The sequence below is a fragment of the Haliotis cracherodii genome, unplaced genomic scaffold, assembly GCF_022045235.1.
Source record: "Haliotis cracherodii isolate W230 unplaced genomic scaffold, xgHalCrac1.p SCAF_1, whole genome shotgun sequence".
Taxonomy (NCBI): Eukaryota; Metazoa; Mollusca; class Gastropoda; order Lepetellida; family Haliotidae; genus Haliotis; species Haliotis cracherodii.
Window position 1 is genome coordinate 33,736,146 of NW_027266264.1, and position 15,379 is coordinate 33,751,524.

General features: G+C 39.4%; 1 protein-coding gene across 1 annotated transcript; it reads left to right on the plus strand.

Annotated features, from left to right (window-relative positions):
• The first annotated feature begins 2,695 nt into the window (after positions 1–2,695).
• Positions 2,696–12,089, plus strand: LOC139463727 (nucleoporin NUP42-like). Its single transcript, XM_071244978.1, has 8 exons — positions 2,696–2,862; positions 3,884–4,064; positions 4,631–4,725; positions 5,807–5,883; positions 7,219–7,305; positions 8,169–8,209; positions 9,169–9,191; positions 10,857–12,089. The coding sequence occupies exons 1-8, from the start codon at positions 2,790–2,792 to the stop codon at positions 11,972–11,974; spliced, it is 1,695 nt and encodes a 564-aa protein (XP_071101079.1). The 5' UTR covers positions 2,696–2,789; the 3' UTR covers positions 11,975–12,089.
• Positions 12,090–15,379: the final 3,290 nt, after the last annotated feature.

The following is a 15,379-nucleotide window of genomic DNA, read 5'->3' on the forward strand; positions in this document are numbered from 1 at the left end:
TTAGGAAATTTTGGTTTGTACAGATGAAAACACACAACAAATATTCCTTCAATTGTACTTCCTTTTGGGAGTAGATCCCATGACACTCAGAAACTTGTTATTTTTGTTTGTTTTGACACAGAAATCTGATATATATGCTTTGTCTGAATGCTTTGCTAGTTCATGCGGACACTGATTGGATGATTAGAAAGTTCATTTTGACATGACCTGTGGAGGTTTCCTCAAGTATTCACACACAGAGGTATTGTACCAGAGTAAAGATGTGATTGTAATGAGTTTGGGCTAATGCTAGTTTCTGTCTCTGCAATTAGGCTCACATGAATCATGTAGTTTTCAGTGTGACATAAACATCATCACAATCACATTAAAATCAGATCTTAGTTCTCCCTACCGCTAAATTTAGCGTTAGCGAGAACTAAGATTTGATTTGAGATGGACATCATCAATGCTTCTGTTGAGATCAAAGTTACTTGGGTCCACGTGTGAAGAACGAGTGACCTCTTGTTACAACCTCAGCAAGAGCTTCACGTTCAGAGCATCTCATCATTTAGCCAGGCCATACCCTCATTGTTAGACTCACTGAGAAAGCTGCACAGAAGGAAAGGATGGCACTGAAGCATGTGATCTACGTTTAATCAAGGGTTTTAAACACCTTCTATATACTTTTTACAGTCTGATTGGGTTCATTAGATCAATGGGGGCACGGGTGGCCCAGTCATCTAAGGCGCCGCGATATGCTGTGCAGAGTTGCATCCGTTGGGCACGCCAGAAACCTATGATTGTGGGTTCGGATCTGGTTCGCCCCGATTTTGTTTCTAGGTTTGTAGGCATCATACCCGTGCTCGTGGGACCTGCATCACTTCAGGCTTTGCTCCCACATTCAACTGACACGCTGTGGTATAACTGGAATATTGTTAAAAGCAGCATTAAACCCAACTCATTCACTCACTCATTAGATCAAGTTGACATGGTTTTGTTGTAGGTCCAATCACATTATTATCACTTGCCCCTCTGAGGGTCCTGTGCACCACGTCCAGCAGATCACACAAGGGCCATAACTCTGTCAAAAATATATTTTTAGGCAGGTTTTGGAACTCCAACATAATCATCTCCAAATGGCGACTTTGTGGTGAAAGCGAGATTGTGGTGATACAATACCTCCAGAGTCCATGTTAGATTCCATGGATTACAGGGGCATCTGTGGCCCAGTCGTCTTAGGCGCTGCAACTCGCTTGCAAAGTTTTGGTCCCTTGGGCAGGCCAGAAACCTATGATTGTGAGTTTGAATCACAGTTCGACCCGATTTTGTTTCCTGGTTTGTCAGCAGCATAACTGTTTACCTTGGTTTCACCAAAGTGGTAAATGTCTCATAGCTGCGTCACTTCAGGCTTTCTTTCTTAAACTGACATTATATAACTGAAATACTGTCGAAAGGTGGTTTTAAACCCAACTCACTCACTCCATGGTTTCAAGGTTCTATCATTACACTGGTGAACAGGTGCTTCGTTATAAAGTGTAAAACAAATGTGAGTGTGTGGTGCAATCTGATTGGTTGAGAGTGTGTGTGTGTGTGTGTTTCATATAAAGAAGGTTAGCTTCTGTAGTTGACGATGAGTTTTCAGATGTATCCTTATGTGTTCAGAACAGATGTGACTATACATCTTTCGTGTTGAGTCTACTTCTACTGCTATCGTATGGAATGTGTGAAAATGATGAACCAAATTGTATCACTTCAGGTAACTGAACACACTATAGATGTTCCAGGGCCATTATTTGTTTATTTGCTGGTTCACAGATTTGTTCCGACAAAGTCAGATGGAGGGAAAAAGAACAAAGTATAAGCTTAGATTTATTATGCAAGAAATCGGAGGCGATAGCCTAGCCTAGTGGTATAAGCGTTCACTCGCTACGCTGAAGGCCCCGGATCGATTCCCCTTCATGGATACAATGTGTGAATCCCATTTCTGGTGTCCACCGCCATGATATTGCTGCAATACTGATAAAAGCGACGTAAAGACGAACTCACTCACTAACGAAATCGGCTACAACTACTAATCGATTGGTTAAATATGAATGTAAAATTGCGCGCCATTTTCTCGATTTTCTAAAAACGATGACTATAACTAGTGTAAATCATATCAAATATTTTTTTGTTGGAGGAAACAAAATTGAAGTGTTATGTTGAAGAAAAAAGAAAGAATTCAGTTTGTGTTTAGATGGGGTCGGCGGATCTATGATCCAACAAATAAGAAAATGTCACTTGTCGTGTGGATATATTATTCTAACATACTGCGTATGAGTATACCATTCAAGCTTCTTCAAAAAGATATCAATATTTGGTATAATTAATTGAATAACATACTTCACTAGTTCGTGTATGTTTTCACGTCCCTTTTTCAATTTTGTTTTATCCGGGATAACATTGGAAGTAGAGGATCACAGGGGCCACATCTGCTAATACAAACTCTTCAAATTACAATAGCAAAATTACATTATTTGACTTTTGGGAATTCATAAAGTGATCCTTCAGATTAATTCACCACTTACAGATAAACAAAAAACTATCGAAGAACTTTACGTTTTTTCCAAGTCATTGCAAGAAAATCAAAAGACATTACAAGCAGAAGGAAAATGTTCTTGGTTCAGCCTTCGCAGTGCTCCCGGGATTCAAGGGCAGATAACTCTAAAAGGACTAATTGATGTGAAACTGAAAGTGTTCCTAAGACATGCACATGTCTATCAAGTATATTTGACATCAGAGAATCCTGAGGTTTCCCTAACTACAGTAAAATGTCTGTCTGCAGATTCTTTTTGGAAGGGCGGTGTAAATACGGCGAAAGATGTCGATTTGAACATCCAAGAGGTTGGTTTTCTATACTTTGTTCGGTTTTCGATCAGTTTTATGATCTGAAACGAGTTGCTTAGCATGTCACAGCAGTCAGCGTCAATAATTACCAGCTCATTAGACATGTTCGATCTGCATTTAAACTAATGTAAATATTTTGAGGACGTATTTTCAAAATACGCCAATGTTGATATTGAATCTAACTTAGAATCTGAGTCATTTTCTGTTCTAAGAAACGTGCACCCTACTAGGCCTACAGGCCCGTTAGAATAGGAATAGGCTATATCATATGAGCTATTGTTTGAATGATTGCACCAGAGGTGTCTGTAGGCAGTAAAGGTCCCATTACACAAAACAACCTCGGCTAATGTTAACCTTAACTGCTTAGGTTAGAATGAAGGTAATCCTAGTCTGAAGTTATGCCTGTTTTACCAAGCAACTGATGTGAAGTCGGTGTGTCAACCTTTGCTCTACAGTTGCAATCATCAGGCTGTATGACATCTATTGCTGACGTCATAAATCAATATGCTGTTAAAACATGACAGTTTGAGATTTGCTTGCCTATTTGTAACACATAAATATAAAATATTTGAACTATTTCAACAATGAAAGGACAACCGTTTAAAAGGATCTCGAGTAGGCCTAATGTAATATGAAACCAACAGAGTGTGTTGATGAAAGCCGAGTGTCCGATAGCTTACATACCGATCCGTCTATGGTGCTGAATATATTTCTGTTTGTTTGTACATGTCGTGTGAGAATTGAAATACTGTTCAAACATGTGGACCACCTTTAGAATTTTCCCACGATCATGATGGCGACTGTTGGAATTTATTGTGTGGTTCGTGTGAGTGAGATAGTTTTTATGTCGCTTTTTTCAATATTTCCCTCTTGGCGGGAAAACCACAAATGTGCTTCACACATTGCGCTCATGTGCCTTTGGCCTGACGAGCAAACACTTTGACTAATAGGCTACCCTACTGCTCCGGTATTATATAAATTTATGTTGATGAACTTATACTATGTACATCATTCACAGGGGGACAGAATCAAGGAGTACAACGACAGCTGTTCGGTGGGGGTGGTGGAGGGGGAGGAGGAGGAGGAAGTCGTGTCACCTTCCGAGACAGTTTCGGCTCGAGTCAGAACACAAGCCAGTACAAATGGACAGCCCAAGACAACAAACATCAAACAGGAAATGTTGCTAGTGCTGATGTTATGTATGTATAATAAATATTTCCTTTATCTGAATTCAAGGGGATAACAAATCCTAAGATGGGACATAGATCATGTAGATGAGATGTTAAACTGCAGGTAAATCTTCAAAGAAACTTTAGCTATAAAGAGCAGAATCATTGAGTCTCTAGCTGGGATGCAAATAACAGTCCTGCTTACTTCAGTCAGTTTTTTCTGATCATTTTAATGTTAAAGATATCCTGAGGGCTAGTAGAATTTATTTACTTTTCATGGCCTTTCATGTGTCACCACTATTCAGACAAGAAAAGTCTCATCCTTGTCTCCACATCATACAGATTATGCAGTGTACATATTGATTTGTAATACGTGACACTGAAATCATGATGACTAGTCACTAAACAAGTTTGTGCCAGGTTGAAATTAATGAATGAATTAAGGTGTTATACAGATAATCATAGTTTGACATACTTGCAAAGACAAACCATTCTTTTTGTAGATTCCATATACATATTGATGTTTGAAACTTGCTCCATGTTTCTGCCTTCCAAATATATTCAGGGCAATATCTGTTTTCATTTTGTCCTACCAGCACTGCTCTCCAGACTGAGATTGAAGTATGGTTGCAGTCCAAACAATGGCCGTTCTCTTGTATCTCCATTGAGAAGGATCTCCCCTGCCTCCCAGGTAACCATGGTTTCAGTATCATGTAAGACACATGTATCATAGAGTTTACTTGATCAGATCTGCTCTACAGCCTTCGTAGCACCACGATTATCATAACTCTATATACAAAATATGTAGATAACAACTTCTTTATTTTATTTTAATAGCGATGTTTCGATATAGATCCTTATACCATTGCCAAACTGACGTTTCAGTATAGATCCTTAATTATACTGGTATAAGAATCTAAACTAAAACATCGCCATAACAGTAAAGTTGAAAAGTTGTTATCCATGAATTTTGTCTACTTTGTCGCAGCAGTATTGTTGCCTGCAGCATAAAACAACATTCACTCAGTGTCATCTTGGAGGCTATAGATTCCTGTAGAACACCAGAAACCTATAGAATGTTCAAAGCAGCATTAAACAAAAGTCACTGACTTGCTCTTAGAGGCAATAAGACATCTGTCAACAAGTAATTTTATTTTAATTTTAAAAATAAAAAAATTCCATTTTCCATCATATTTTCCATTTCAATATCATACATAGAGTGTGCATTGATTTATTGTGACATTATTGGCATGTTTGTAGCATGGACAGATCATATATCATAGTTATACAGGGTTTCTAAATAACACATGTAGAGAAGACCAGAAGGCATGGAAACTTGCATAATTACTATTTGAATATGCAATACATTTTGTAATTTCATAATATCGAAGTATTTCTTTTTGAATTAGTAAAAACATTGGTTTGACTTTTTTTCTATTAAATGTGAACAGCATAGATTTTGTTACCATAATTACTGCATTGAGTGAATTATTATTCTTCTCTTTAAATCCAAACAGTATGTGTTCATTACTAAAATTAACTCTGCCTCCTGTATAGTTTCCAAGCCAATCTGAACGTTTCGTCCATATATCAGCAGCATAGTGACAAGTCAGTCAACGAGTTATGGTTTTCATGATAATAAATGAAAGACTGTAATATTTCTAAAAGATGCCTTGCTGCTGGACAAACGAGGCAGATACCGACTTGTTACTCCTTTTGTTTTTGTCCAGCCTTTGATCTGTCCTGATTATGTTGTTTCTTTGTGTCTCTAGACTTTGAAGACATCTCACCGGAGGAGCTGAGATTCGAGGCCTATGCAGCCATCAAAGCAGGCAATATCCAACCCTATGTGAGTTGATGGTTTGCTGTTGATTGCTAAGTAGTCAGTCTCTATTATGTGGAAAAGAATATGTACAATTAAGAGGACAATGCAATTTCATACATTGTGTTTTTGTTGTCTAAATGAATCTAATGTAACATTGAGCTAGTGATCATGAATTTCCATTTCGTTTAAAATATTAATCAGGCATGTTATTCTCTATTGTTATACTAATTGCTCTGAGAATTTTCTGATCTGAAATATGGTCAGCATGGCAGCCATACTGAAATGTCAGAAAGTATAGCTTTTGACTAGGGCTGGGATGAGTAACTCGGGTACTTGGGTCGGGTAGGTACTGAGAAGGACCCGGGTACCCACAGGACTACCCGGACCTGTGGTTAGTCATGTGTTATGTTGTTTAATGACAAAATGATCAAAAAATATATGGTTACACTATAAGACACTAAAGTTCACATTTCTTTCTGACCATGCACCCATTCCTATTGACTTTTATATGTTTGAATAAAGATAAAACTTCAGTGTATGCATGACCAGATCGTTTTATTACGTGTACCTAAATACATTTTGTCCAGGGCTACGGTCAAACTATTCCCAGTTTTGTACCCATCTATTGAGACCTACAGCGGGTACCCGGGTAGGGTCAGATAATAGGAGGGTGGCTACCTGGGTAGTAAATTTGGACTCGTCCCAACCATACTTTTGCCTTATTCTCCTTGTGTGATCCTGCCTGAAATCTGATGTGCAGTGTGAAATATTAGAAGTTGTTTCACACATGTTTGATATTTGACAATGTTCTTCCAGCTGTGACCGAGGCGGTTGGGTAACCTAGTGGTTAAAGCATTTGCTCATCACGCTGAAGACCCGGGTTTGATTCCCGACATGGGTACAATGTGTGGAGCCCATTTCTGGTGTCCTCCGCCCTGATATCGCTGGAATATTGCTAAAAGCGGTGTTAAACCATACTCACTCACTCACTCACTCCAACTGTGACGATGTCCTGGGACCCTGTGGTTTTACTGCATACAGGCTTTTGGAAATCTCCTTTCAAAACCTGACAAGACCTGTTTAAACTTTATATGGAAGATCCCAGCAGTGGAGCTCTAATATCTGCTGCTGAAATTTAGATTGTGGACTAAAACATTATTCTAAACAATGAAGCACTTGTTCACCATTAAAGTTTTCATGTTCTACCAACTCCTAAATGCCAACCAAAGATTATGATTTTTTTTTCAATTTGAGAAAATAATGATCAAGTGTGCTTGAGAATATTGAGAGACTATTTTTGTTAAATTTCATGCATATGTAATTTGTAATTTTTAGTGATATTATATTGTCTGGTTTCAGGTTGAAAAGGTTCGCCTGTTGTCAGTGGATTACAACAACAAAAAGAATCACCTCAAAAATGCCAACCCAGCCCTCAAACAGAAGCTGGTGAGCACCCCAAATATTACACGGCAACCAAGCTGAACGATAAGAATAAGGGATAGAATGTTTGTCATGGAATTCTAACCAAAGAAACAGAATTTACTAATACCAACTTTCTAAGAAGAAAAAAGGAAAAGTTTCGATTTCTCCTTCAGTTTTCACCTATATTGGTTTCCAGTTTTCATGTTTTGTTTTTTTCTGTTATGTTTTGTGGGAAATGGTAAGCACACTTCACCTGCATAGCTACATGGGTTTCTATGAACCTTAAGTGAACCTTAAGATGTTTTCTGTGTGGGTTTCTTTAAGTACAAGATCATATTTCAAGTTATATTATTGGGTCATTTTTAAGCGAATCATTGGTAGATAGGGAGATATTGTGTGTACAGCTGGCGAGAAAAGACAAACGCTAATCTTAATCTCTGCATATAAAGCAATGCCTAGTAGAACAGGAACTACAATTTAAATGGTAGATCATCATATCTTGTGATGTTTTACCTCAAATTTAAATTTTGTATTGACTAATTTGGTGTCTCACAGTGTCAATACGCACAAACAGCATCGTGTGCTGGAGTTATCAACGCAACCAAGCATGTATATAATCGAGTCTGGACTGGACAATCAAGTGATTGACATGAGCATTGATATACGCAAATTGAATACAATGACCTGCATCAACCAAGCCACTGAACCTGACCAACTGATTCCGTTTGTCGTCTGTTATGACAAGCATAGTCGCCTGTTACAGCAAACTATGTAGTGCCATGAGCATTGACTTGGTGAATGGAATCTGACGCAGTATCAATGGATTATTATTATTATTATTATTATTATTATTATTATTATTATTAATGTCTTCTTGTTACCTACAGATGCAGTTTATTGAACAACACCGGAATAAGAAATCACCAGGGTAAGTTCCAAACCTCACAAGAAATCATGTACCAGGTGTATCATGATACACCTACACGACATACTGATACATATCGCGATACGTGAGTCCTGATACTATTTGTATCATGATACACCTACACGACATACTGATGCATATCTCGATATATGAGTCTTGATACTATTTGTATCATGGTACACCTACATGACATACTGATGCATTTCGCGATACTTGAGTCCTGATACTATTTTATCATGGTACACCTACACGACATACTGATGCATATCGCAATACGTGAGTCCTGATACTATTTGTATCACGATACACCTACACTACAGTCTGATGCATATTGCGATACGTGAGTCCTGATACTATTTGTATCATGACTCTGAATTTTTCCCATTTTGGGGCGAACTCTCCTTGTCTTGTCCAATGGGGCCCAATTGACGCAATGTCGGTCTCTCGTCCATTATGTGTTTATCTCACATGATAGGTCAATCTAGTGTAAAGCAGATTTAGCATTTTGGTTCGTGTTAGGCCAGAACCTGAGTAGATATCAGACTAGATTATAACAAAACTTTAATAAATTTTACTTTATGAAACCTCGACTCAGAATGAAAACATGAATTGATTCATGGGTAGGTATATCATCCCTTTGGCACGCCTGAAACCTTCGATTGTGGGTTCAAATCCTGGTTTACTCGGATTATGTTTCTAGGTGAGCACCATACTCAAACTTGTTTGTTTCACCAAAGTGGTAAACGTCTGATGCCTGCATCACTTGGGGATTTCCTCCCACAGCAAGCTGACACGCCATGACTTAACTTGAATATTGTTCAAAGCAGTGTTAAACCTCTCACTCACTCACCCACTATGATAATGATGATGTTGGTAAACTTGATGGTGCATCCATTTGAAATAATTGCAAGACTGTTCAGTCAGTTTAATGAGATTGATGTAATTGCATTGCATTTTTTCAGGGCGCAAGCATCATCTTTTGGGGGTGAGTATTATTATATATTTATACATAACCATACCATAACCATGAGGATAGACGGGTCTGGTGTAATAATTTTCTTATATTTGCATGTGTATTTAAGCAATTTTCAATACTGATTGGTCAATTGAAGCAATATGATGTCCCGTTGCATTGGAGACCCGTGAAGAGCGGGGGTAGAATAGCTCTTCAGCAACCCATGCTTGCCGTAAAAGGCGACTATGTTTGTTGTAAAAGGCGACTAACGGGATCAGGTGATCAGGCTCGCTGAATTGGTTGATACGTGTCATCGATCACAACTGCTCAGGATAGCGATCACTGGATTGTCTGGTCCACTCGATTATTTACAGACCGCCGTCTTATAGCTGCAATATTGCTGAGTGTAACGTTAAACAACAAACCAACCAATCACGTTGCATTGGTGTTGAGAGCAATGATGTCACAGATTGATAACATTATGTCACCTGAATTCAGTGATGTTTCTCTGTATTGTTTACATTACATGGATTTCTTCACCTTCATCTTTAGATGACATGAGTAACATATAGAATAGCCTTCTAGAAAATCTACACTGATTTCAAACTATTATTGACAGATGATACACATTAATTTTGAAAGTAAGACACATAATAATGTTTTCAATTTAGTCAAAACAATTTAATCTAACACAATTTTTTCAAACCCAGTTCAAATAAAGAATGGATACAGCTCGGAATAAGTATTCAGTTTGAGAAATCTGAGTTAAAAACTCTTTAAGAAGGCATTTGAATGTAGGAACTAAAGTTACATCAATTTATGCTTGGTTTCTGTATAAGAATACAGTAACTAGTAACCTAGACTTGGTTGGAGGAACACATTGGAGTTACCTCCCTTGTCAGGATTTACATCAAGCTCCTCACAGAGATAGCCCGTGCTATATATCGCTGGCATCAGTCATAATACCCCACTGTGATAGGTGGCCACAACCATGCTTGGAGTTGAACTCGCAACGGAATGACCGTTACGTTTACAAACAAGTGATGACTGTCGTGATGCCGAATACACTCATCGCTGCTAAATTACTTTCTTTGTTTGTCAATTTGAATTTCTGTTTCATTAAAACTATTGTGTTATTGATATAGTAAGAATGTATGGGAGAAGTTTGTTGATTTTCCGCTAGTCTGCAATCTCGAACCAATCTGATTATTAAAACAACAAAGTAAATTCATCAGGAAAACATGGTCAGTCGTAAACCTTTTCAAAATGAAATATGATGGCATTCCCAAAGACATAAACAAAAGTATAAACGTTACTACATTTGGGGTTAGAGGGCAAATTTCAAGATTCTTGTAATGGTCGCGCCCACACTGGTGCTGGGAAGGAGCTTGGATTTACATGCAAAAAAACAATACTGACATCACTGGTTTTAATGACGCTAGCTCATGATTTTGTACTTTTGTGAAATTCAAGGTCAGCATATCTTTAGATTAAGTTATCAAATATAAAATGTCGAAATATTCAGTGTTATTGGTGTAGAATTTTGCTTTGGATGAAAACAGGATGTTGTAATAAGGAAATCTCAGTTCCTTTCTTTGTGATGCAATAGAAGCTTGAGGCACTCAAGCCTTTTATTCCAGAAAAGAAAAAATGAAATTAAAAAAAGAAATAACAGTAAGTATGCTTCGTTTTCAGGCAACAGTGCCTTTGGTGGAGGAGGAGGTGGAGGGTTTGGGAGTGGGACAGGTGGCATCTTTGGCGCTTCAGCTGGGAAGTCAGGCAGTTCATTTGGGCAGGCAGGCGGCTCCTCTAGTATATTTGGTGGTGGATCATCATCATCTGGATCAGGAAATTTGTTTGGGAAATCCACAGCTCCCTCCTCGTCTAGTGGAATGTTTGGTCAGAGTAGTGGTGGCTCATCCTCAATATTTGGGACAGCTCCTGCCACTTCTGCATTTGGTTCCAGTTCCGGTTCCTCAACGTCTGTGTTTGGTGGAGCAACAGGTGCAGGAACTACTTCTACAGGGACGTTTGGGGGGTCAGGGTCGACAGGGGGCTTTGCTGGCAGCACTCAGACTGCGCAAACTGGTGGCTTTGGTGGCAGTGGTGGGACTGGGTTTGGATCTGGTGGAGCTTTTGCTGCAGGCAGAACAGGGGGAGGGTTTGGGAGCAGTGCAACCACTGGTGCATTTGGGAGTTCAGGTGGACCATTTGCAAGTAGCCCAGCTGGCAGTGGTTTTGGTGGTGGGGCTACAACCACCTCAAGTGGTTTTGGTGGTGGGTCTACAGCCACCTCAAGTGGTTTTGGTGGTGGGTCTACAACCACCTCTAGTGGTTTTGGTGGTGGGTCTACAGCCACCTCAAGTGGTTTTGGTGGTGGGTCAACAGCCACCTCAAGTGGTTTTGGTGGTGGTTCTACAGCCACCTCAAGTGGTTTTGGTGGTGGTTCTGCTGGTACTGGTGGCAGCATATTTGGGGGAAGTGGATTTGGCACTCAAACTGGGACATCAAGTTTTGCAGGAACCACTGCAGGTGCATCTGCTTTTGGTTCTACACAACCTCCAAGTGGGGCATTTGGCTCCCAACCAACACAATCTAGTGCGCCACCTAGTGGATTCTTTAATAGTCAAAGGCAGGCAACTGCATCTGCACCAGCACCTGCACCAACACCAGCAAATAGTAAGTTGTATACGCCATTAGCAGACTTGACAGAGGAAGAAAAGGCTCAGTTTTCAGCTCCATCATTTGTCCTGGGCAAAATTCCAACCCGACCACCACCACAAGAACTTGTCAATGGAACTGTGGGACGTTAACAACTGTGTATATGGGTCTGTTTCATATCAGCACTCAAGTCTTTGTCCAAGTCTTTGTGTGAATATTTCACTTTGTTATTTGATATATTTTTTTGATCAAATTGTTCTTTGTACATGCTGCAGATAAATTCTTTATATTGCTTTAAATATTTTGTTCTTTCTTAAATACATGGAAAAAGGCTGGACCTCTAACTTGATAGTTTCTGGGCAGAAATGTACTCATCAACCTAATTAGAGGTTATGCAACTACATTTGTTCATTTGGGTAGTCGTGGAAGTATAGATGAAGAAAAATGGACACTTGGCAAGAGGTCACAATTTATATGCAGCCAACTACCATGATATTGATTTATTGGTCTCTTGACTTTGGGGATTCTGGGTTAGAATAGGTCCCAACAACATGTGTAGGTCTTTACTGTCTACGCCCTTCATTTGCAAGACATCTGTCCCCCCGCCCAGTTGGCGGTACAAATGCTTTTGCAAATCCTGCAGGCAACCGAAGTCTGCATGTTGAAATCCGTGTTACTTGTGCACCGGATGTCTACTTCCTTATGCGATTTTGATTGGACTATACGTATGTGGTTAGTCCAGCCAAAATGTAACTCAGGAATTCCAGCCTGTTTTGACAAGGATGGAAACTGGACTTCCACTGTCAGTTAACGCCCCTGCCTTGGGAAGATACAGCCTTGAAATAAAATTTGACAATTTGCATCCTGGGCCTCAACTAGGCCTACTTATGTTTTAGTTGCATTTTGGGGGTAGAGTTTGAGATGCAAAATAGTAGTAGTAGGAGCAGGTAATATTGGACTACTATACCAGAAGAATAATTGTTGACACAGGTGAAATGCTAGTGGAGGAACACATGGGTTTCTTGTAAACCTACATTGCTTTTGACATATGGCTTTGGTTTAATTGGCTGTTCCAGAGAATCTGTGATGTGAATTTAAATTAAACACAACCGTGCGCCGTTGATGTGTTTCAGCAGAAATGGTTTTCAGATATTTACGAAAGTTCACTGTTTGAACCAGAATCATATTTATCAAAACTACCGTACAGGAATTTTCGGAACATCATTGTTCGTTTTAGACTTGGCCTGAATGATCGAAAATTGAACAAAGGAAAAATTCAGCTGTTGGGTAGAATAGGTCTTCAGCAACCCATGCTTGTCGTAAGAGGCGATTAACCTAACGGGATCGGGTGGTCGGGCTCGCTGACTTGGTTCATGCATGTTATGTTATCCCAATTGCGTGGATCGATTCTCATGATGTCAATCACTAGATTGTCTCGTCCAGACTCGATCACTTACAGACCGCCGTCATATAGCTGGAATATTGCCGAGTGCAGCCTTAAACAACCAACAAACAAACCTAAGGATATGCCCGTTTTGTGTCGAAGATAGATATCCTTTTATGTTGATTTGCCCTATATGCGAAGTCTAAGGAGCAAGTGCTTACCACAGTGGTCTTTGCCTCATATAAAATTGTCTTCACAAAAGACCCTCAAACACAACATCAACCAGCTGTATTCAAACATCATGCGCTTGTGTTACGAAAATGGCATAATCTAAATAAACGACTAAAGTGTTAATGACAGTTTAAAAATAACAAATAAATCGTGTGCCGTTTCATGTGTTTCAAAATGGGACACCCTTTACCATAGTCATAGTAAGGGCCAGTGGTTATGTAGTGTCCATCCCAGATGAAGGATGGTATCACTAACAGGTCACATGTTAAGACTATTTGTTAATAATCTGCCCCTTCACATCTGACCGGATTTCCTTGTCCGTTATTTACAGTGACAGTGAGCTAACAGTTGGATTACCGGTATTTTTATGGACACTCTAATAATAGCGCTAGAAAAAACGCCGGTTTGTTGACAGGGCGGACAGTTTTGTTATCGGCGGGACCTCTCGGAGCCTTTGTGAACACTGCTTTAAAAAAAGCTTGATCGCCAATCGACGCGTCGGGTGCTTGCATTTATTCACTGAACTATTTTATCGATGACTTGGTTGATGAATGTCATCGTATCCGAATTACGCAGATCGATGGTCCAGACTCGATGATTTTACAGATCGGCGTCATATATCGGGAATATAGCAGAGTGCGGCATTAAAGAACAAACAAACAAATGAACACTTGGGTGTGTAGTATTTGTATTTCTACTAAACTAAAAGACCATGTACACCCCAAGCATCCACTCGTAAAATGGAAGATTTCATTACATTCAGCACTTCTAACTAATTATATAAAGAGTTCACAAGGTACAACGTTTTCTGTCACAGTAAATTATTTGTGTATGACATTTAATCTATTGTGTTTTACAATTAGATCACTGCTGACGCAACCAGTGTTGAGAACGGTAATTCAACGTGCAAACATTCATACTGAACATTTATCATCACCCGAAACCAGGAAGTACTAATTATCTGTTCCTCGTGAATAAATTGTGCAAATATGGAGTCAAAGAGCTCAAATCTCAGTTTTCTGTGTCTGGGGGGAGTATATATTCATGTTAAACTGGGGAATGACACACACGTACGCACGCACGCACGCACGCACGCGTAGCTATAAAGTGCAATGATAATGCGACGCTAAACCCCATGTCACCTCACCATTCATTCATTCATTCATTCATTCATTCTTTCACTCTGGACAGGAAATGCGTAATTTCAAGGTAGCTTGTTGGTTATTTGCATACAGGGTACCAATAATCGGATCAATAAAAGTACACATGAAGCACGCGCAGAATGCTCAATTTACTTTCACGCACATAGGATTGATACGATTGTTGGTGTAATGAAGACGTCATTGTTGATTACCTTACGTAATTTAGTCAATCATTGCTGACGTCATTACCTTGGGCAACGTTATCTTCTCACTGTTCTCTCATCCTCGATAATCCAGTGCGTCGTGATCTATTACCCATAGGGTTGAAATAACCGAGTTGATAATAATCACATAAGCACTAGTGCACAGATCGCTTCACGTGCACCAGAGTATTCTTTACGCCGTCCGGACGGCATTGTTGACATTTTATTATAAGGTCGGAAACAATAGCTGAAGTTTGTTAACATTTGAGGGGCGCTCAAAAGGATAAGAAATAACAAGTTACAAAAGACATTATTACACCCGCATATGTGTAGTTCTGATTTTACGAAACTCCTTTAAGAATGCATGTATTACCTTCGTTCTCGGTTTGGAAATACAGAAATTCTGACACGCGGTTCGTGAAATCAGTATGACACACGTGTTCGTATAATAATCTCAATCTGTAATCCAAAACTGACCTGCACATGAGGATGAGAGCAAGGGTATATCACTGCAGTGTAATTAAAAAAATTAACGTCGCGTCCAAGATTATTGTGCTTAAATAGAGACGTGCATGCACGTGTGTGTGTGTGTTTGTG

Coding starts and splice junctions, on each gene's coding strand:
- LOC139463727 (XM_071244978.1), top strand. CDS start 2,790: ATGTCTGTCTGCAGATTCTTTTTGGAAGGGCGGTGTAAATACGGCGAA. Junction 5,884..7,218: donor CAGGCAATATCCAACCCTAT/GTGAGTTGATGG, acceptor GTCTGGTTTCAG/GTTGAAAAGGTTCGCCTGTT. Junction 7,306..8,168: donor CAGCCCTCAAACAGAAGCTG/GTGAGCACCCCA, acceptor TGTTACCTACAG/ATGCAGTTTATTGAACAACA.